Raw genomic sequence first — 24,737 nt, forward strand, 5'->3', positions numbered from 1 at the left:
TCCAATAGGGAAGCTATCTGCTCTGACCTTTGTGTGTGTGTGTTGTTGGTTAGAATGACACTGGTAACACTTTACGGTAAGGGTGCATGAATTATCATGAATTCATGCATGAATTAATTGATGTAGGCCTATGTATTATTATGCATTATGTAATTAATGATTTATGTGTTACTGCATTCCTTAATATCCCATCAATCATCAGGAATTGACGTGTTCATAGTCTGTCATTCGTGACCTCATACATGAACAACACAACTAAAGCATTAGGTACGTGGGCACATCATTATGAATTATGATTTATTAAGCTTGATTATTTATTTTTCTGCAAAATAATGTGGTCATCACTGCACAAATTCTGATTTGAACACAACTTGTGCATAATGATGTAGCCACCTTACCTAATGCTTTAGTTGCTGTGTTGTTCATGCATGAGGTCATGAATGAGAGGCTATGAACTCATGTCAATTCATGATTATTCATAAGATATAAAGGAATGAAGTAATGCACAAATCATGAATTCATAATTCATGGACACTTACCGTAAAGTGTTACCATAACTTTAGTTCAAGCCTGTGGCAACAGTTCCAAATAATTCGTTCAGTGCCATGCAATAAAAAATATCTTTTCACAAAGTTTTTCACAAGTTCAGTGGGTGCATTTTCCAAAAGAATGCTTTAATTCTGAAAAATAAAGTTGGTCCCACACGAAACTCACTCAATGTCTTTTAATATTATTTCTTAGATATGTAGGCTACATACCAAGAAAATTCATGAATATTAACTGAGATACCCCATTATGTTGTGAGCAGTAGGCCTACGTGTGCTGCCGGCAAAATGGTGTCTAATCTGTCTGTGTCTATGTCTGACCTGGGCTGGCACATGTTCACGTTACAAAGCGTGTGCGTGCACGAGCACTACGGTCACGCGTAAAGTATCCTGGTTTTAGTTCCGGGAAATCTGGTCACCCTAATGTAACGGACGTTCATTAATATCAAAAGGTTACGCACTAAAGCTTTAGTAGGAAACAAAACAAAATAATGTATGAATTTAAATAGGTTTTAGGGGCAAAGTGAATCTCTCACTTTCTATCTTCTGTCATAACTGTACTGTAATGTTTTTAGGGGAAAAGTTTTGTAATCCCTCTCACTTTTTACCGCTCGTATTTGTCAACCAAACATTAACTTGAGACAAAAAAATGTATATCTGAAACACCTCAAACTGTATATTTTCCCCCTTTTGGATGACTTTAAAGACTGTGAATATACTATTGTCACACTGTTACATATTAACTATGTATTTTTATGGTTCTGCATGTTGGTGAAAGGTCTCATCACCTCTGTTCAATAACTAGACACATTTAACTATTAATGCATGGAGAACACACTTCTTCCTTTGTTGTGTTATTTATTTCACTGTCCTCAAAATAAAGCACAACTATTACTTTCACACTGTCCAGTCATTTCTGTATATATTAAACTCGCTGCATGTTTTTTTTTCCAGCCATTTTGTTATTTGTAAATTCACACTTTAAAAAATACAGTTTTGCACAATTGTGTTACCTCTGCACACTCTAATGCTATTTTGCTTTGTGTTTCTTATCAAATAGTTTAACCAGGTTTGTTAATGAAAATAAAATCCATCTTTTCCACCAATTTGACAACACAACGGGACACTAAAAATTGATGCGCACGACTGGGACTTTAATAGCTACATAAGCCAAAAACCATGGTAACAAGCGTGCCCCGCAACTTGCATCTTGTTTCTGTATTTAGTTGTTTTTTTTCTAAATGCTGCACAATTGTTTTCAATTTGGTGAAAATGTTATTTTTTTTAAATTAAACTGCGTTAAGCTGACGAAATGTTTAAATTGATAATTTCACTTGTGTTGATCAGCACAACTGTGGTGAGTTCTTACTTTGTCTTGCAACCAAATATGCATCTTTACATATTTCCATGATATTCCATGGCACATAATATGGTTTTATTTTGACATTCCTAGCGCAGGAAAGATTGAGTTTCCTGTCCATGGGATTTCAGCAGGTATGTATTTACGACTGTGGTGAGTACATTTTCGTTTCTATAATCCCTAAAGTGTAGTGAAATAACAATCAGACAGAAAGTAGGTTCCTCAATGTGTTTATTGAGTAGTGGAGGACAATTGACATCAATTTGTCCTAGAAGGGAACACTGAAGACATCACACATTACAAGAGAGGACATTTCACAACACATTCACGCACTACCAGTACAATGTTTCTCTTTTACCTGCAGACATGACAAGTTTTTTTGACATCAAACCATTTCTTATTTCACTTTATTTTTCACTTTATTTTTTAGGTCAGTGCTGCATGTGCAGATATTATCTTTTTCCGTTCTTTTTCACTTTAACAGCACACATCCAAAGTGTTAGTTGTGTGAATGTGCGTGTCCGTCAACATAAAGGTTACAGCCAAAATAAAGGACACACTTAAATATTAGGTGGATGTTACAAAGAGTTTTAAAACTCCGTTTGTCCCCAAACCCTGTTGGTACACATTATGTTAGTGTCTTTTATTTTGGCGGTTTCCTGTGTAATGTGTGTGTTGATGCTCTCCGGGATCCTTAGCTGGGCGCAAAGAATGGCCTGATCTTCATGCTGATGGCCTTGAGTGAATACCAGCTGCCCTTCCAGTTCATCCACACCACGCCGTCGTCTGTGCCGTGCTTGGCCATCTTGCGTGTGTAGGCTCCGCCAATGTAGTATCGACCGTTGGGATTGGCTGAGTGGCAGCGGTTGTACCACCATCCGCCTCCGTCCTCCCTGGCGCACTGTTTGGAGGGATCGCCGGGGATCCTGGTTCAGGGACAGAGAAAGGTGTTAAGAAAAATGAAAAAACCCAACACAGACTTTTACTTGTCAAGTTGATGGACTTTAACATGAATTTCTGTTGTTGACCAACTGTCTTAACAGAAGTGGTGTAGCCTACGTGATACGCAGGCATACGCAGTATACCCACTAGGAAAGCTCCAGGATTTCCATATACCCACTTATAAATGCTCAATGACACACAACAACATACTTTCCATCATATTTTTGATATATTTTGAATTGTCATCTGTTATTTTCCTCTTCACATAGGCTAAATAAAGGTATTTTCACCGTAAATTGGTGCATAAAAGTGTATCCAAATACAGGAAATGAAGTCGTTGATGCTGAAACTTCCTTGGGGGAGGACACCCAGACCCAGAAAATATATATATATATATATATATATATATACATACAGTACAGTATACCCACTACAATATACTACACCACTGCTTGACAGTGCTGAACTTGGGAAAGGGAAAGGAGGGCAGGGGACTCCAAAAATGGAGGATTTAATCTTTCCCTCCTCTGCTGGAGAAAATAGGGATATTTGTTATGAGACAGGAGTTGATACAAATATAAAACTGTGTTAATTATTGTCCTGTTAGCAATGAGCAATTGTGACTGACTTGCGTTAGCATGTTCCCAGCTGGCTAGTTGATGGTACAGATATGAAACTGTGTTAAATTATTGTCCTGTTAGCAATGAGCTATTGTGACCGACTCATGTTTGCGTGTCCTTAGCTGGCAAGCATGTTATCCGTTAGCTTCCCAGCTACAGTTGTTCGTTGCAAGTAGTCCTTACGTCGCCAAACTTCTTGCACCGCCTGTTTCATCCCAATAATCATCAGTTTATGGCTATTTAATGGAAGGCCTTTACTAGACGTTTACATACTCCCAACATCAGATACCCTTGTTGACTGGAGAGACCTATGGTGTAATACCAGCTTTTACGGTGAACGCTGCATTATGGCTAGTTTGTAGCCTTAATGTTGCGTAGTGTGTCTTTTAGAGTTGGTAAGCCATTCAAATGTTTAGTTAACATTAGCTCATGCTACACACGCCACCAGGAGTATCAACATGATTTGTGGGTTTGTTTTTTTTCGAGGACTTGTTGGGTAACTGAAGTGCAAGATGTTTTGTGTATTGTTACATGGTGTTACTGTAATCCTGTGAATATCCCACCAACAACAGGACACTTACCAGTTGTCGTTGTCTCTGTCGTAGGTGCTGAACATCATGCCGTTGTGAATGGTCATCGTGCGGTTTACACCAAACAGTTCTGAGGATCCCTCCAGGAAACCGTTGCCGGCGTTCCCGGTGTAACCTTCGACCGCCAGCACGTAGTTAGACGTCTCTGATTGGATGGTGAACTGCCGGTACTGGGCGTGGACCTAAATGATACAGGTAAACATTTAGGTTTCATTTCATATTTTTATGTGGTATGACTTTTTTTTTTAACATACTATGACTTTTTTTTTAGATGCTACACTATGCCTTTTTTTCGACATGCTATACTATGACTTTTTTCGACATATAATTACATGACTTTTTTCGACATACCATACTATGACTTTTTCGACATGCTATGCATGACTTTTTATGACTTTGTTTCGACTTTTTTAACATACCTATGACTTTTTTCCCGACTTCTTCAACGTGCCTTTTCTGATTTTTTTTTTACATATACTATGACTTTTTTTGACATGCTACACTATGCCTTTTTTATGATTTTTTCGACATACTATACTATGACTTTTTTTGACATGCTATACTTTCCCCGACTTCTTCAACGTGACTTTTTCTGATTTGTGTTTTACATATACTATGACTTTTTTATGCCTTTTTATGACATACTATACTATGACTTTTTTATTACTTTTTCGACATGCTATACTATGACGTTTTTTCGACATGCTATACTATGATGTTTTATCGAGATGCTATACTATGACGTTTTTTCGAGATGCTATACTATGCCTTTTTTATGACTTTTTTGACATACTATACTATGACTTTTTTATGATTTTTTTCGACATACTATATACTACGTGTATTTTTCCCCTTTATTGCCATATATACTATGACTTTTTTTCCTCTTTTTTCGACATACTATACTATGACTTTTTTCCACTTCTTCGACATGCTGTACTATGACTTTTTTCGACATACTATACTATGACTTTTTTCGACATACTATACTATGACTTTTTTCGACAGGCCATACTATGACTTTTTTATGATTTTTTCGACCTGCTATACTGACTTTTTTCGACAGGCTATACTATGACTTTTTATGGCTTTTTTGACATACTATACTATGACTTTTTTATTACTTTTTCGACATGCTATACTATGACTTTTTTTCGAGATGCTATACTATGCCTTTTTTATGACTTTTTTGACATACTATACTATGACTTTTTTCGACCTGCTATACTGACTTTTTTCGACATACTATACTATGACTTTTTTTCCTCTTTTTTCGACATACTATACTATGACTTTTTTCGACAGACCATACTATGACTTTTTTATGATTTTTTCGACCTGCTATACTGACTTTTTTCGACAGGCTATACTATGACTTTTTATGGCTTTTTTGACATACTATACTATGACTTTTTTATTACTTTTTCGACATGCTATACTATGACTTTTTTTCGAGATGCTATACTATGCCTTTTTTATGACTTTTTTGACATACTATACTATGACTTTTTTCGACCTGCTATACTGACTTTTTTCGACATACTATACTATGACTTTTTTTCCTCTTTTTTCGACATACTATACTATGACTTTTTTCGACAGACCATACTATGACTTTTTTATGATTTTTTCGACCTGCTATACTGACTTTTTTCGACAGGCTATACTATGACTTTTTATGGCTTTTTTGACATACTATACTATGACTTTTTTATTACTTTTTCGACATGCTATACTATGCCTTTTTTATGACTTTTTTGACATACTATACTATGACTTTTTTATGATTTTTTTCGACCTGCTATACTGACTTTTTTCGACAGGCTATACTATGACTTTTTTTTTCGACCTGCTATACTATGACTTTTTTCAACATACTATACTACGTGTATTTTTTTTGTTATTGCATATATTTTATATATAATATGACTTTTTTCAACATACTATACTATGACTTTTTTTCCTCTTTTTTCGACATACTATAATATGACTTTTTTCGACATACTATACTATGATTTTTTTCCTCTTTTTTTGACATACTATACTATGACTTTTTTCGACAGGCCATACTATGACTTTTTTATGATTTTTTCGACCTGCTATACTGACTTTTTTCGACAGGCTATACTATGACTTTTTATGGCTTTTTTGACATGCTATACTATGAAACTTTTCAACATGCTATATTATGACACTTTTCGACATACAATACTATGACTTTTTATGATTTTTTTGACATACAATGCTATGACTTTTTTCGACATACAATACTATGACTTTCTATGATTTTTTCGACATACTACACTATGACTTTTTTTCGACATACTACACTATGACTTTTTTTCGACATCCTACACTATGACTTTTTTTCGACATACTACACTATGACTTTTTTTCGACATGCTATTCTATGACTTTTTTTCGACAGGCTATACTATGACTTTTTTCGACATACTATACTATGACTTTTTTTCCTCTTTTTTCGACATACTATACTATGACTTTTCTCGACATGCTATACTATGTCTTGTTTTTGAATGCTATACTATGACTTTTTTTCCTTTTTTCGACATACTATAATATGACTTTTTTATGACTCTTTAAGTCATGCTATACTATGATTTTTTTCAACATGCTATACTAAGATTTTTTTTCAACATGCTATACTATGACTTTTTTATGACTTTGTTCGACATACTACACTATGAAACTTTTCAACATGCTATATTAGGACAATTTTCAACATGCTATATTATGAAACTTTTCGACATGCTATACTGTGACTTTTTTTGACATACAATACTATGACTTTTTTCCATTGACATTGAATTACATTTTTACGACATACTAGTTGTTCATAAACTGTAAAATGTGTCAGCATTAAAGTTGAGATATGTAACCCTCAAAATCTTGTCATCAAGCCCAGACATTTGGGAAGAAACATCGCCCCCCTGGGATCCTGAGCTTCCAGATGTGCAGACGCCAGGCTGGTCAGATCTGCACAGTAACTGCAACTTCTACACCGCCCTCAAATGTAAGACTGTAAAAACTGCTCAGCACATCACAAGGACTGAGCTGTCATCAATAGAGGACCGCCAATCCCAGTGGTGTAGGAAACAGACAAACAGGATCATCGGACCCCAATCATCCCAGTTACAAACTGTTCTGCCTGCTGCCAGACAGTACCACAGCATCCAGTCCCACACCACCAGGCTCAGGGATAGCTTCATCCCACAGGCCAATAGACTTCTGAACTCCTGAGTTTGGTCTGGTAAAGACCATGTTGCACAGTGTTTGTTTGTACTTGCATAAAACAGTTTCGTTATGTGTTTGTAAAACAAATAAACAAATTGTTTATATTGCATTTACGTGATTATTTTCTGTTATATGCTGCCTGGAGAATGTCCCTTCCTAAGCACCTGGACAGTTTTTAGGCCATTTACCTTCACATTCCTTTGAAAATTATGTATTGTATCTTTTTGATTTTAAATGTGTGAATAAAGAAATGAAACAATCTCTGAGCTCATCACAGGATACTGTACCTTTAATTAAAATCACTGTCTACCACAAATATAAATTACTTTATTTTGAATATCTATATTTGAATTTGCCAAACCATCTCTGTAATTGCTGTGCATATTGCAATAAAGAACTTAAAACTTCACGTTGTCATGACTTTATGACTTACTATACTGACATCTTCATGGCATACCATACTATCACTTTTTAAGGAGTTATCTATTAAATACTATGGTGACATGTTTTCAGACTTTTTCGACATACTATACTATGACTTTTTTATACATACTATACTATGACTTTTTTCGACATGCTATACTATGACTTTTTTCGACATACTATACTATGACTTTTTTTCAAATTCTTTGACATACTATACTATGACTTTTTTCCTCTTTTTTCGACACATGACTTTTTTTCAACATACTATACTATGACTTTTTCGACATGCTATACTACGACCTTTTTTCGGCATACTATCGTATGACTTTTTTCCATTATTTTCAACATACTATACTATAAATTTTTTCAATGTACTATACTATGAATTTTTTCCTCTTTTTTCGGCATGCTATACTGTGACTGTTTTCGACATACAATAATATGATCTTTTTCCTCTTTATTGCCATACTATACTATGACTTTTTTTCCTCTTTTTTCGACATACTATACTATGACTTTTTTCCACTTCTTCGACATACTATACTATGACTTTTTTTCCTCTTTTTTCGACATACTATACTATGACTTTTTTCCTCTTTTTTCGGCATACTATACTATGACTTTTTTCCTCTTTTTTCGACATACTATACTATGACTTTTTTCCTCTTTTTTCGACATACTATACTATGACTTTTTTCCTCTTTTTTCGGCATACTATACTATGACTTTTTTTCGACATACTATACTATGACTTTTTTCGGCATACTATACTATGACTTTTTTCCTCTTTTTTCGACATACTATACTATGACTTTTTTTCCTCTTTTTTCGACATACTATACTATGACTTTTTTTCCTCTTTTTTCAACATACTATAATATGACTTTTTTCCTCTTTTTTCGACATACATACTATGACTTTTTTCCCCTCTTTTTTCGACATACTATACTATGACTTTTTTTCCTTTTTTTTCGACATATGACTTTTTTTTCCCACTATTTTCGACATACTATACTATGACTTTTTTCGACATACTATACTACGTGTTTTTTTCGACATACTATACTACGTGTTTTTTTCGACATACTATACTTTGACTTTTTTTCCTCTTTTTTCGACATACTATACTATGACTTTTTCCGACATGCTCTACTATGACTTTTATCGACATACTATACTACGTGTTTTTTTCGACATCCTATACTATGACTTTTTACCGCTTCTTTCGACATGCTGTACTATGACTTTTTTTGACAGACTATACAATTACTTTTTTTCGACATACTATACTATTACTTTTTTTCCTTTTTTTTCGACATACTATACTATTACTTTTTTCGACATACTAGACTATGACTTTTTTTTCCACTATTTTCGACATACTATACTATTACTTTTTTTCACACTATTTTCGAAATGTTGTACTATGACTTTTTTCCTCTTTTTTCGACATACTATACTATGACTTTTTTCGACATACTAGACTATGACTTTTTTTCCTCTTTTTTCGACATACTATAATATGACTTTTTTTTCCCACTATTTTCAACATACTATACTATGACTTTTTTCCTCTTTTTTCGACATACTATACTAAGACTTTTTTTCCTTTTTTTTCGACATACTATACTATGACTTTTTTTCCTTTTTTTTCGACATACTATACTATGACTTTTTTCGACATACTATACTTTGACTTTTTTTCCTCTTTTTTCGACATACTATACTATGACTTTTTCCGACATACTATACTATGACTTTTTTCCTCTTTTTTCGACATACTATACTAAGACTTTTTTTATCCTCTTTTTTCGACATACTATACTATGACTTTTTTCGACATACTATACTACTTTTTTTTTTCAACATACTATACTATGACTTTTTTTCCTTTTTTTTCGACATACTATACTATGACTTTTTTCCACTTCTTCGACATACTATACTATGACTTTTTTCGACATACTATACTATGACTTTTTTCGACATAATATACTATGACTTTTTTCCTCTTTTTTCGACATACTATACTATGACTTTTTTCGACATACTATACTATGACTTTTTTCGACATAATATACTATGACTTTTTTCCTCTTTTTTCGAAATACTATACTATGATTTTTTTCGACATCCTATACTATGACTTTTTACCACTTCTTTCGACATGCTGTACTATGACTTTTTTTGACAGACTATACAATTACTTTTTTTCGACATACTATACTATTACTTTTTTTCCTTTTTTTTCGACATACTATACTATTACTTTTTTTCACACTATTTTCGACATGTTGTACTATGACTTTTTTCCTTTTTTTTTCGACATACTATACTATTACTTTTTTTGCTACTATTTTCGTCATACTATACTGTCTTTTTTCCTCTTTTTTCAACAACTATACTATGACTTTTTTCCACTTTTTTGACATGCTTTACTATGACTTTTTTCGACATACTATACTATGTATTTTTTTCGACATACTATACTATGACTTTTTTCCTCTTTTTTCAACATACTATACTTTGACTTTTTTCCACTTCTTTCAACATGCTGTACTATGAATTTTTTCGACATACTATACTATGACTTTTTTCCACTTTTTTCGACATACTATACTATGACTTTTTTCCTCTTTTTTCGACATACTATGACTTTTTTCCTCTTTTCGACATACTATACTATGACTTTTTTCGACATACTATACTATGACTTTTTTCCACTTTTTTCGACATACTATACTATGACTTTTTTCGACATACTATACTATGACTTTTGTCCACTTTTTTCGACATACTATACTATGACTTTTTTCGACATACTATAATATGACTTTTTTCCTCTTTTTTCAACATACTATACTATGACTTTTTTCCACTTTTTTTGACATGCTGTACTATGACTTTTTTCGACATACTATACTATGACTTTTTTGCACTTTTTTCGACATACTATACTATGACTTTTTTTCCTCTTTTTTCGACATACTATACTATGACTTTTTTCGACATACTATACTACGTTTTTTTTTCGACATACTATACTATGACCTTTTTTCCTTTTTTTTCGACATACTATACTATGACTTTTTTCCACTTCTTCGACATACTATACTATGACTTCTTCCGACATGCTCTACTATGACTTTTGTCGACATACTATACTATGTGTTTTTTTCGACATACTATACTACGTGTTTTTTTCGACATACTATACTATGACTTTTTTCCACTTCTTCGACATACTATACTATGACTTTTTTCGACATACTATACTTTTACCTTTTTTCCTCTTTTTTCGACATACTATACTATGACTTTTGTCGACATACTATACTATGACTTATTTTCCTGTTTTTTGGACATACTATAATATGACTTTTTTCGACATTCTATACTACGTGTTTTTTTCGACATCCTATACTATGACTTTTTTCGACATACTATACTACGTGTTTTTTTCGACATCCTATACTATGACTTTTCACCACTTCTTTCGACATGCTGTACTATGACTTTTTTTGACAGACTATACAATTACTTTTTTTCGACATACTATACTATTACTTTTTTTCCTTTTTTTTCGACATACTATACTATTACTTTTTTTCACACTATTTTCGACATGTTGTACTATGACTTTTTTCCTTTTTTTTTCGACATACTATACTATTACTTTTTTTGCTACTATTTTCGTCATACTATACTGTCTTTTTTCCTCTTTTTTCAACAACTATACTATGACTTTTTTCCACTTTTTTGACATGCTTTACTATGACTTTTTTCGACATACTATACTATGTATTTTTTTCGACATACTATACTATGACTTTTTTCCTCTTTTTTCAACATACTATACTTTGACTTTTTTCCACTTCTTTCAACATGCTGTACTATGAATTCTTTCGACATACTATACTATGACTTTTTTCCACTTTTTTCGACATACTATACTATGACTTTTTTCCTCTTTTTTCGACATACTATGACTTTTTTCCTCTTTTTCGACATACTATACTATGACTTTTTTCGACATACTATACTATGACTTTTTTCCACTTTTTTCGACATACTATACTATGACTTTTTTCGACATACTATACTATGACTTTTTTCCACTTTTTTCGACATACTATACTATGACTTTTTTCGACATACTATACTATGACTTTTTTCCTCTTTTTTCGACATACTATACTATGACTTTTTTCCACTTTTTTTGACATATATACTATGACTTTTTTCCACTTTTTTTGACATGCTGTACTATGACTTTTTTCGACATACTATACTATGACTTTTTTGCACTTTTTTCGACATACTATACTATGACTTTTTTTCCTCTTTTTTCGACATACTATACTATGACTTTTTTCGACATACTATACTACGTTTTTTTTTTCGACATACTATACTATGACCTTTTTTCCTTTTTTTTCGACATACTATACTATGACTTTTTTCCACTTCTTCGACATACTATACTATGACTTCTTCCGACATGCTCTACTATGACTTTTGTCGACATACTATACTATGTGTTTTTTTCGACATACTATACTACGTGTTTTTTTCGACATACTATACTATGACTTTTTTCCACTTCTTCGACATACTATACTTTGACTTTTTTTCCTCTTTTTTCGACATACTATACTATACTTTTTTTCCTTTTTTTTCGACATACTATACTATTACTTTTTTTCACACTATTTTCGACATGTTGTAATATGACTTTTTTCCTTTTTTTCCGACATACTATACTATTACTTTTTTTCCCACTATTTTCGTCATACTATACTATGTCTTTTTTCCTCTTTTTTCAAAAACTATACTATGACTTTTTTCCACTTTTTTGACATGCTTTACTATGACTTTTTTCGACATACTATACTATGTATTTTTTCGACATACTATACTATGACTTTTTTCCACTTCTTTCGACATACTATACTATGACTTTTTTCCTCTTTTTTCGACATACTATGACTTTTTTCCACTTTTTTCGACATACTATACTATGACTTTTTTCGACATACTATACTATGACTTTTTTCCTCTTTTTTCGACATACTATAATATGACTTTTTTCCTCTTTTTTCGACATACTATACTATGACTTTCTTTCCACTTTTTTTGACATGCTGTACTATGACTTTTTTTCCACTTTTTTCGACATATTATACTATGACTTTTTTTCGACATGCTATACTATGTATTTTTTTCCACTATTTTCGACATAATATACTATGACTTTTAAATTTTTTTCCACATACTATGCTATGACTTTTTTCCTCTTTTTTCGACATATTATGACTTTTTTCGACATACTATACTATGAATTTTTTCCTCTTCTTTCGACATACTATACTATGACTTTTAAAAAATGTTTCTACATACCATACTATGTCTTTTTTCGACATACTATACTATGACTTTTTTGCACTTTTTTCGACATACTATACTATGACCTTTTTTCCTTTTTTTTCGACATACTATACTATGACTTTTTTCCACTTCTTCGACATACTATACTATGACTTCTTCCGACATGCTCTACTATGACTTTTGTCGACATACTATACTATGTGTTTTTTTCGACATACTATACTACGTGTTTTTTTCGACATACTATACTATGACTTTTTTCCACTTCTTCGACATACTATACTATGACTTTTTTCGACATACTATACTTTTACCTTTTTTCCTCTTTTTTCGACATACTATACTATGACTTTTGTCGACATACTATACTATGACTTATTTTCCTGTTTTTTGGACATACTATAATATGACTTTTTTCGACATTCTATACTACGTGTTTTTTTCGACATCCTATACTATGACTTTTTTCGACATACTATACTACGTGTTTTTTTCGACATCCTATACTATGACTTTTCACCACTTCTTTCGACATGCTGTACTATGACTTTTTTTGACAGACTATACAATTACTTTTTTTCGACATACTATACTATTACTTTTTTTCCTTTTTTTTCGACATACTATACTATTACTTTTTTTCACACTATTTTCGACATGTTGTACTATGACTTTTTTCCTTTTTTTTTCGACATACTATACTATTACTTTTTTTGCTACTATTTTCGTCATACTATACTGTCTTTTTTCCTCTTTTTTCAACAACTATACTATGACTTTTTTCGACATACTATACTATGTATTTTTTTCGACATACTATACTATGACTTTTTTCCTCTTTTTTCAACATACTATACTTTGACTTTTTTCCACTTCTTTCAACATGCTGTACTATGAATTCTTTCGACATACTATACTATGACTTTTTTCCACTTTTTTCGACATACTATACTATGACTTTTTTCCTCTTTTTTCGACATACTATGACTTTTTTCCTCTTTTTCGACATACTATACTATGACTTTTTTCGACATACTATACTATGACTTTTTTCCACTTTTTTCGACATACTATACTATGACTTTTTTCGACATACTATACTATGACTTTTTTCCACTTTTTTCGACATACTATACTATGACTTTTTTCGACATACTATACTATGACTTTTTTCCTCTTTTTTCGACATACTATACTATGACTTTTTTCCACTTTTTTCGACATAATATACTATGACTTTTTTCCACTTTTTTTGACATGCTGTACTATGACTTTTTTCGACATACTATACTATGACTTTTTTGCACTTTTTTCGACATACTATACTATGACTTTTTTTCCTCTTTTTTCGACATACTATACTATGACTTTTTTCGACATACTATACTACGTTTTTTTTTTCGACATACTATACTATGACCTTTTTTCCTTTTTTTTCGACATACTATACTATGACTTTTTTCCACTTCTTCGACATACTATACTATGACTTCTTCCGACATGCTCTACTATGACTTTTGTCGACATACTATACTATGTGTTTTTTTCGACATACTATACTACGTGTTTTTTTCGACATACTATACTATGACTTTTTTCCACTTCTTCGACATACTATACTTTGACTTTTTTTCCTCTTTTTTCGACATACTATACTATTACTTTTTTTCCTTTTTTTTCGACATACTATACTATTACTTTTTTTCACACTATTTTCGACATGTTGTAATATGACTTTTTTCCTTTTTTTCCGACATACTATACTATTACTTTTTTTCCCACTATTTTCGTCATACTATACTATGTCTTTTTTCCTCTTTTTTCAACAACTATACTATGACTTTTTTCCACTTTTTTGACATGCTTTACTATGACTTTTTTCGACATACTATACTATGTATTTTTTCGACATACTATACTATGACTTTTTTCCACTTCTTTCGACATACTATACTATGACTTTTTTCCTCTTTTTTCGACATACTATGACTTTTTTCCACTTTTTTCGACATACTATACTATGACTTTTTTCGACATACTATACTATGACTTTTTTCCTCTTTTTTCGACATACTATAATATGACTTTTTTCCTCTTTTTTCGACATACTATACTATGACTTTCTTTCCACTTTTTTTGACATGCTGTACTATGACTTTTTTCCACTTTTTTCGACATATTATACTATGACTTTTTTTCGACATGCTATACTATGTATTTTTTTCCACTATTTTCGACATAATATACTATGACTTTTAAATTTTTTTCCACATACTATGCTATGACTTTTTTCCTCTTTTTTCGACATATTATGACTTTTTTCGACATACTATACTATGAATTTTTTCCTCTTCTTTCGACATACTATACTATGACTTTTAAAAAATGTTTCTACATACCATACTATGTCTTTTTTCGACATACTATACTATGACTTTTTTCACTTTTTTCGACATACTACACTATGACTTTTTTCCACTTCTTTTGACATGCTATACTATGACTTTTTTCGACATACTATACTACGTGTTTTTTTCGACATACTATACTATGACTTTTTTCGACATACTATACTATGACTTTTTCCTCTTTTTTCGACATACTATACTATGACTTTTTTCCACTTCTTTCGACATGCTGTACTATGACTTTTTTCAACATACTATACTATGACTTTTTTCCACTTCTTTCGACATGCTGTACTATGACTTTTTTCGACATACTATACTATGACTTTTTTCCTTTTTTTTTTCGACATACTATAATATGACTTTTTCCACTTTTGTGACATGCTTTACTATGACTTTTTCCACTATTTTCGACATAATATACTATGACTTTTAAATTTTTTTCCACATACTATGCTATGACTTTTTTCCTCTTTTTTCAACATATTATGACTTTTTTCGACATACTATACTATGACTTTTTTCCTCTTCTTTCGACATACTATACTATGACTTTTAAAAAATGTTTCTACATACCATACTATGACTTTTTTCGACATACTATACTATGACTTTTTTCACTTTTTTCGACATACTACACTATGACTTTTTTCCACTTCTTTTGACATGCTATACTATGACTTTTTTCGACATACTATACTACGTGTTTTTTTCGACATACTATACTATGACTTTTTTCCTCTTTTTTCGACATACTATACTATGACTTTTTTCCTCTTTTTTTGACATACTATACTATGACTTTTTTCCTCTTTTTTTGACATACTATACTATGACTTTTTTCCTCTTTTTTCGACATACTATACTATGACTTTTTTCCTCTTTTTTCGACATACTATACTATGACTTTTTTCCTCTTTTTTCGACATACTATATTATGACTTTTTTCCACTTCTTTCGACATGCTGTACTATGACTTTTTTCGATATACTATACTATGACTTTTTTCCACTTCTTTAGACATGCTGTACTATGACTTTTTACGACATACTATACTATGACTTTTTTCGACATACTATACTATGACTTTTTTCGACATACTATACTATGACTTTTTTCCCACTATTTTCGACATACTATACTATGACTTTTTTCCTTTTTTTTTCTCGACATACTATAATATGACTTTTTCCACTTTTGTGACATGCTTTACTATGACTTTTTCCACTATTTTTGACATAATATACTATGACTTTTAAATTTTTTTCCACATACTATGCTATGACTTTTTTCCTCTTTTTTCAACATATTATGACTTTTTTCGACATACTATACTATGACTTTTTTCCTCTTCTTTCGACATACTATACTATGACTTTTAAAAAATGTTTCTACATACCATACTATGACTTTTTTCGACATACTATACTATGACTTTTTTCACTTTTTTCGACATACTACACTATGACTTTTTTCCACTTCTTTTGACATGCTATACTATGACTTTTTTCGACATACTATACTACGTGTTTTTTTCGACATACTATACTATGACTTTTTTCCTCTTTTTTTGACATACTATACTATGACTTTTTTCCTCTTTTTTTGACATACTATACTATGACTTTTTTCCTCTTTTTTCGACATACTATACTATGACTTTTTTCCTCTTTTTTCGACATACTATACTATGACTTTTTTCCACTTCTTTCAACATGCTATACTATGACTTTTTTCCTCTTTTTTCGACATACTATACTATGACTTTTTTCCACTTCTTTCGACATGCTGTACTATGACTTTTTTCGACATACTATACTATGACTTTTTTCGACATACTATACTATGACTTTTTTCCCACTATTTTCGACATACTATACTATGACTTTTTTCCTTTTTTTTTCCGACATACTATAATATGACTTTTTCCACTTTTGTGACATGCTTTACTATGACTTTTTTCACTTTTTTCGACATACTATACTATGACTTTTTTTAGACATGCTACACTATCACTTTTCCTCTTTTTTCAACATACTATACTATGACTTTTAAAAAATGTTTCGACATACTATACTATGACTTTTTAAATTTTTTTCGACATACTATACTATGACTTTTTCCACTTTTTTCTTCATAATATACTATGACTTTTTTTTCTATGTTTTCGTCATACTATACTATGACTTTTTTTCTATGTTTTCGTCATACTATATGACTTTTTTTCTATGTTTTCGACATACTATACTATGACTTTTCGACATACTATACTATGACTTTTTCCCCCTTTTTTGACATGCTATACTTTCACTTTTTTTCGACATACTATACCATGACTTTTTTTCCTCTTTTTTCGACATGCTATACTATGACTTTTTAGATAGCTATACTATGACTTTTTGTCGATAACTATACTATGACAATAGCATACACTCCAGGATAGGAGAAAAAAACGGTCAGGGGTTGTTCGCATTTCTTTAAACCAATAAAAATCGTCATTGGTGGCACTAAGCTCCAGACACATCGACGGTGTCTCTGCAAAATGTTTCTCTGGAAGGAATTTGTTTAGGTGGTACATTTGCACGTGACGTTGTTTTATCACTTAATAAATGTTGAGGACTCACCTTAGCACCTGTCCAGTCCTGCATCTCAATGAGAACCTCAGTGGGGCCCATCTTTGTCACCTGACTAATGCGGTCATTGCCCAGCCAGTATTCACCTGTTGCATGACAAAGAAGAAAGGTATGCTAGTCAACAATTAATATATGAATAAAGCTGGATATGAAAATATATTAATAAATACCAAAATTAAGAATAAGCGGGACGTCTTAGATAACACAATGGTTTCCATCGGTGGTCAAAGAAGTACTGAGATATTAAAAAAAGTAATAGCAGCATACCCAATGTAGAAATACCCTGTTACAAGTAAAAGTCCTGCATTCAAGTTTTTACTAAAGTAAAAAAATTATGCAGAATGGCCAATTTCAGAAAAATGTATATTATCTTACTGATAATATAGAAATATAGAGTAGTAAAAGTAAAGTATGAAAGGGTATATAATTGAATTACTCAAGTTCAGTTCCTCAAAATTGTACATACATACAGTACTTAACTAAATTTACTTAGTTACTTTTCACCACTGGTTTCTAGCCATCAAAAGTAAGCTCCCTTTAACAGAGCCTCTTGTCTCATATTAAAAGTCTTACCAGGAGTCTCACAGTGACCCTTGCCAGCATCAAAGGCGATGTTGCCGAAACCGCGTCGATATTCGTCCCAGCGTCGTCCAAAATCGACACTGCCATCAAGCCTGTTCTGGATGAGAAGCCATCCTGGGAAAACAAAAGAAGTTCCCTTTAAAAAAAAAAAAAAAAAAAAAAAAACGAAAACCACTACCGAAGGTCTAATCATTCTAGGTATTAACACACTAATCAAAAAAGAAAGTTTAGGTGGCCTAATTAATGATGTTCTCACCTCCGTTCTGGGTGGTCTGATCACAGAAGACCTTGTACGGAGGGTAGAAGGCATCAGGCTGGATCAGGTACATCTGGGAGTCTCTTCCTCCACGACGGTAGATCTCCTCACACTCCTTACCTGAATCACACAGGAGAACGGTTTAACAAAGAAAAACGTTGGTACGTGTAGATATACCAAGGATAGACCGAGATCGAGTTTTACTCATTTAAATGCCCGATATATCCTAGATGTGTTTAAGTTTGGGTTATATTGTCTGTGTATATTTATTTTTTACCTGTCTGTTTAGAATAAGTGTGTTTATAGTACTATTATTAATTACTCTTATTCTATTTTTTCTATTTCTTATAATAATTTTTGTCAATTTTATATCTATTTTATGTCTATGTGTATTTGTGTTATTCTGATGTGTGTGAATTTTTCATTGAGCTGCTGTAACAAGGGAATTTCATCAGTGTGGGATTAATTAAGTCTGTCTCATCTTATCTTCCATCAAGGACCAGAAAATTAAATTATCGTTTAAGTAACTTTTGTGGTTTACCAAAAACATGTGCTTTATTGATCTGTACCATTAGCTCTTGAATAATATAATTGAATAATTTGACAGGTTTTTGGTCAGTCCAAAACTTTGGTCCAAAACAAGATAACTAACCAACAGACCTCCATGAAATTTGGCATAGGTATTCATGACCCACAGAGATGTATCTTTCGGCGACCCCATGTTCTTTCTTTAGCACCACCATCAAATCAAAATGTCACACAAGTTATCTCCTAATCTAACACATTTCTGAGCACACTCATGCTCCCCAAGGCTTCAATAATAAGTAAGTAATCTGCATGTTTTTTTTTGTTTCCTTCAACACTTTGTGCATCAGACTTACCAGACACAACCGGTATGGGACATTTGGTCCTGCACGGTTCCCTGCACTCCTCCCTCTGACCCTGGATGGCCTTCTCCAGCTTCTGGATCTTCAGCCTAATCTTGTCGAGGACCCCCTACAGCCACACAGCACAGTAGACATTAGATTAGGGGTACTTGTAGTTTTTAAGGTTGGATACGCTAGATCTGTCCATTTGTTTTGTTTGTATATTGTATGCATTTCTTTTTGTGTGCATGTCTTTTTTTTTTTTAAAGCTATAGTGCGTCCCCATGAGGAATTCTAAGTAATGACAACAAAACTGTCGCTGCGTCCACATAAGGTAAAGGTACTTTTATTGTCACATACACATACACATACATGTAGCGAAATTCATTCTCTGCATTTAACCCATCCCTCAAGGGAACAGTGGGTAGCCATTTACAGCTCCTGGGGATGCACATGATACAAGCCTTACGTGACCGCCATGTGTGAATGTAACTGGTGTTCATTAATATATGAAAATTACACACTAAAGCTTTAGGATGATGCTTTGCTTACAACTAAACAAGAAACATTTTTGAACGATGCAAGGTTTTGCTGTGGCTGTGATTAAGGACGACTGCCAAATTAACATTTTTAAATGCATTGTTCCCTCTTTTTGTCTCGTGTCAGCTCGTATTTACCTGTAGCACCCTGATGTTGGAGGGAAAGACAGTGTCCACCGTCTCCTTAATGTAGACATGTTGTTCCTCCACTAGATCAGTGTACTGACTGACCACTCTGCTGTTGTCTGACAGGACGAAAAGACGGATAAGCAGGACAAAGGAGCTGTGCGCATCAAAAGCTTCAAAATTGCCGTCATCATTACGGACAATGTACTGTTGTTTGTTCTCGTTTTTGGCTTTTGAGCTAACATCCGACCAGATCATTTGTGCTTCATGAAATTAAACTCAAGAGAGGTCTTTCTCACCGGTGCCAACTCTCTGCCGCTCCCTCAGAGAGTTGGAAATGCTCTTGACGTAGTCGTGGACGGTGTTGGAGGATCGGGCCAAATCTTCCACCTGAGGCTTGAGTTCACTAATGCTCTGTGACAATTGTAAGCAAAAGAAAGTCAATCCTGATGTTTTCTTGATACAAATATGAAGTTGTAAATACTACGCATTTAGATGTATAGCAAATTTCACACAGTATTGGTTTAAAGTATTCCAGCCTGATTTGTGGTCCTCAGAAAAAATACAAAAATGTTTGTTTTTTTCAGTTTTTACCGTCTTGACATTCCTCTCTTGCTTCAGCAGTGTGGTCTTCAGCTCGCAGCCATTGGGACACAAAATGCCCTGTTGGATGGGAGAATCTCTGGTTAGATTTCTGTGCTTCAGTGACTAAAAGAAGGTGGGATCCCTTCTAGGTAGACATTGATTTCATTTTATTAATGAACAAATGCATGTATGAAAATCAATTTCCAAACATCAACCATGCTCCAGGCAGGTAATCTCACACAATCAGACATTAGTGGCTCAGTGTTATTTTGTTAATATAATGTTATTAATGGGTGAAAATGAAGACACAGACTGTTTTAAAAGGTACTTTGTTGAAGGAAGCTCTGACATTGGAGATTTCAGATTTGGGAAGTTTTGGTTGTTTCATCAAATTAAAGGCAATCTTTTTCTTAAAGGTGTTGTAGGTAGGATTGTGAAGATCCAGGACTTAGCCAAATAATTTGAACATTGACAACTTCTCAGTCCCTTCCCCCCTTTCTGCTAAAGCCCAAAACGGTCTCCTAAGCCCCTCCCCCAGCAAGGGAGAATGAATGCGTGTGCATGAGCAGTGATTGACACGCAGTTAGACAGCCCCCCTGGCCCTGATTGGTGCATCTGAACAGGGAGCGGTGGATTTTTGCAAATTGCACTACAGGCTATAGGTGGTGCCAGAGGAGCTGGATTTATTTTTTATTACTTGCTTCATGTAGTTCTACTGGAACATAGGGTCAGTTTCAGCAAATATGACAGAAAGTTAGTTTTATAAGACTTACTTACTGCATCTTTAAACACACTAAGAGGAGTTACATTTGCAACATTATCATGCAACAATAACCCTGACCAAATTAATGATTGTTTACCAATGTCGTATTAGGTAAAGTGTTGGTGTTTTGAATACCAAAATATTAATTTTATTTAATTTTATTCAAGCTTTATTTAAAGACAGTTTCATGTCAAAGAATTTTCCAGATTGATAATGTTTTTAGAGCTGCAAAGATGAATCCATTAATCGATAACAACTATTTCGATCATCGACTAATCATTTTGAATCATTTTCTATGAAAAAAAAAGTTAAAATGATCTGATTCCACCTTCTTTAATGTGGATATGTTCTAGTTTCTTCTCTCCTCTGTGACAGTAAACTGAATATCTTTGAGTTGTGGACAAAACAAGACATTTGAGGACGTCGTCTTGGGCTTTGGCAAACACTGATCGACATCTTTAAATCTTTTAAAAGAAGACGTGTCCAATCAGTGTTCCTTTGGTGACAGTGTGCTGCTGGTGTCTTCCTACCATCTCCTCTGCAGCGTGTGTGCATCCTCCTTCCTCCGGTGGCCTCTCCTTCTCCTGCTGCTGCTGTCCTCTGGCTGGAGCTGGTGTAGGGCGGCCGCGATACCTGCGACGAAAAGCAAGAGACTCTTTACCAACATGTCACTGAGACGCACTGATATGTCTCATTTTACCCATGAACGTCTGGATGGGTTGGCCTCAAATTTTGTACGGACGTTCATGTTCCCCAGACGATGAATCCTCCTGACTTTGGCGATCCTCTGAGCGTCACCATGAGGTTGACTTTTGTGCTTGTTAGTGAAATGTCTCAATGACTGTTCTACAACAAGTAGATCCGGACAAGGAATCTGATTGGTCAACTGGACATTAGGGCTGGGCAATATATCGATATTATATCGATATCGTGATATGAGACTAGATATCGTCTTAGTATTTGGATAACGTAATTGCATTACAGTAAAGTGATGTACTTTTCTGAACTCACCAGACTGTTCTAGCTGTTCTATTATTTGCCTTTTCCCCACTTAGACATTATATCAACATTACTGATGATTATTTATATAAAATCTAAGTGTGAAGATATTTTGTTAAAGCACCAATTGTCAACCCTAGAATATTGCCGCAATAACGGTATCAAGGTATTTGGTCGAGAATATTGTGATTTTCTCCCTATCGCCAAGTCCTACTGGACATTTAGAACGTACTCAGATAGCACAGCATGCACATCATTTCCATGTCAACAAGACAGAGTTGAGTCAAAAGCTGCTTTTGAAAGATTTTGGTTTTTGGTGTTTAGAATAAACTCTTAATTGTGTAAATGTGTGTTTACCACTAGTCTGAAAGAAGACATGTTATGGAAGCAAAACAGCCTAAAATCTCAAAAGTATGTCTTTGCCTGTAGTGTCTCTCTTTAATAAAGTAGCAAAGCCAAAAGTACAATATTTGCCTTTGAAGTATAGCAAAAAAAAATGGAAATACTTAAAATTAAGTACAAGAGTAATTCTTTTTTGTTATTTATTTTTTTTGCCTGGTTGGATCTACTTGTTGAATAATGCTACTTTATACCCTTAATATAAAAGATGAATATATATGCCGCATTAGAATACGTTGTAATTGCCCCAAAAGTCTTTCTGTGTCTTCTTTTCTGACCCAGGTGTCTGTGTTTGAACGCACCTGGCGCCGCCGCTGATAGGAGGCGGGGAAACACGTTTTGGGGTGTAGGTGTCCCTGGCCGCGGCTAGTGGACGGTGACCACGAGCGTCTACGGTCGCCGGTGCCTCCTGCAGGGGGAACGAGAGGAAACAAGACGTGATGAAGGAATAACAAAATAAATGTCATTCATGATGTATGAATCAAATAGTTGAAGCGTGTTTTACATACTGTCCCAGTCTTTGCTGTCTTGGCGTCCTGTGGAAGAAAACAATAAACTATTGTGAATACATATGAAGAGTCAAATCCTTTCTTTTCCGACATACTTGTGTTTGTAACCGTTGTTTCAAAGCTACAGAATCTATGGTGGGCACACTTTAGTATGAGGCAGAAGCAGTTTCTATGCCGCAGACTAGGGTTGGGAATCACCAGAGGCTCCACTATACGATATTATCACGATATTTATGTCACAATACGGAATTTATAAATTATTAAATTAATAAATCTTGGATAATTCAACTGAACGTGGGTGCTTTTTAGTCACAAATTTCCAAAAGGCGACAAAGGAATACAAAAAATGAGCAAAGGAGTCACCATAACAACTAGTTAAAAAAAAAAAAAGAAGTGATTCCCGTAACTTGTGTAATAACACCGCGAAAAGAAAAAATCCACAATTTCTCGATATTCAGTCAGACAGAAGTGATATCTTCAGAAACTTTTGGATGTTGACCATACTTTTATTCAACACACGCACACACACACTCACCGAGTCATAGTCATCATAGTCATCCTCAGCCCAGGCGACGGACACACACAGACACAGCAATAGCAGCGTCCTCATCGTCCTCTGTTGATAAAGTTTCTCTTCTCAGAAGCTCTTCAGTGTGCCTTCACTCCTTTCTCTGTCCCTGAAATCTGGTTTGACCAGGTTTTTATCCTCCCTCTGTCTGTGTGTGTGTGTGTGTGTGTGTGTGTGTGTGTGTGTGTGTGTGTGTGTGTGTGTGGGCGTCCTCCTCCCCAAGCTTTTATTGATCTGTTAAAAAAAAAAAAATGGTCAATAACTGCTGGGACAGTTTGCCCAACCTGAGTCACTGCAGCACACGGTCAACCTGGAGTTTGCGAAGGAACAAAAGGGCAAAAGGACTGATGTGTTTACCTATAACTCAGAATGTGTAAG

At 33.6% G+C, this 24,737-nt stretch overlaps 1 protein-coding gene across 1 annotated transcript; it reads right to left on the bottom strand.

The window, feature by feature from the left end:
• Positions 1 to 2,119: 2,119 nt before the first annotated feature.
• On the bottom strand, positions 2,120 to 24,531 carry fgb (fibrinogen beta chain). The gene is made up of 13 exons (XM_031302637.2): positions 24,327 to 24,531; positions 23,792 to 23,818; positions 23,585 to 23,691; positions 22,415 to 22,517; positions 21,131 to 21,199; positions 20,836 to 20,950; positions 20,549 to 20,655; positions 19,887 to 20,001; positions 19,006 to 19,125; positions 18,741 to 18,863; positions 18,159 to 18,253; positions 4,049 to 4,239; positions 2,120 to 2,831 (listed from the first exon to the last, which is right to left on the bottom strand). The coding sequence occupies exons 1-13, from the start codon at positions 24,399 to 24,401 to the stop codon at positions 2,600 to 2,602; spliced, it is 1,479 nt and encodes a 492-aa protein (XP_031158497.1). The 5' UTR covers positions 24,402 to 24,531; the 3' UTR covers positions 2,120 to 2,599.
• Between the last annotated feature and the right edge of the window lie 206 nt (positions 24,532 to 24,737).

The sequence above is a fragment of the Sander lucioperca genome, chromosome 17 (assembly GCF_008315115.2).
Source record: "Sander lucioperca isolate FBNREF2018 chromosome 17, SLUC_FBN_1.2, whole genome shotgun sequence".
Lineage (NCBI taxonomy): Eukaryota > Metazoa > Chordata > Actinopteri > Perciformes > Percidae > Sander > Sander lucioperca.

What these genes read in the sequence shown, in the direction of transcription:
- fgb (XM_031302637.2), bottom strand. Translation starts at nt 24,401, where the DNA reads ATGAGGACGCTGCTATTGCTGTGTCTGTGTGTGTCCGTCGCCTGGGCT. An exon ending in GGGTCACTGTGAGACTCCTG is followed by an intron (nt 18,254 to 18,740) that starts GTAAGACTTTTA and finishes GTCATGCAACAG; the next exon opens with GTGAATACTGGCTGGGCAAT. An exon ending in AGGACTGGACAGGTGCTAAG is followed by an intron (nt 4,240 to 18,158) that starts GTGAGTCCTCAA and finishes TGTATCATTTAG; the next exon opens with GTCCACGCCCAGTACCGGCA.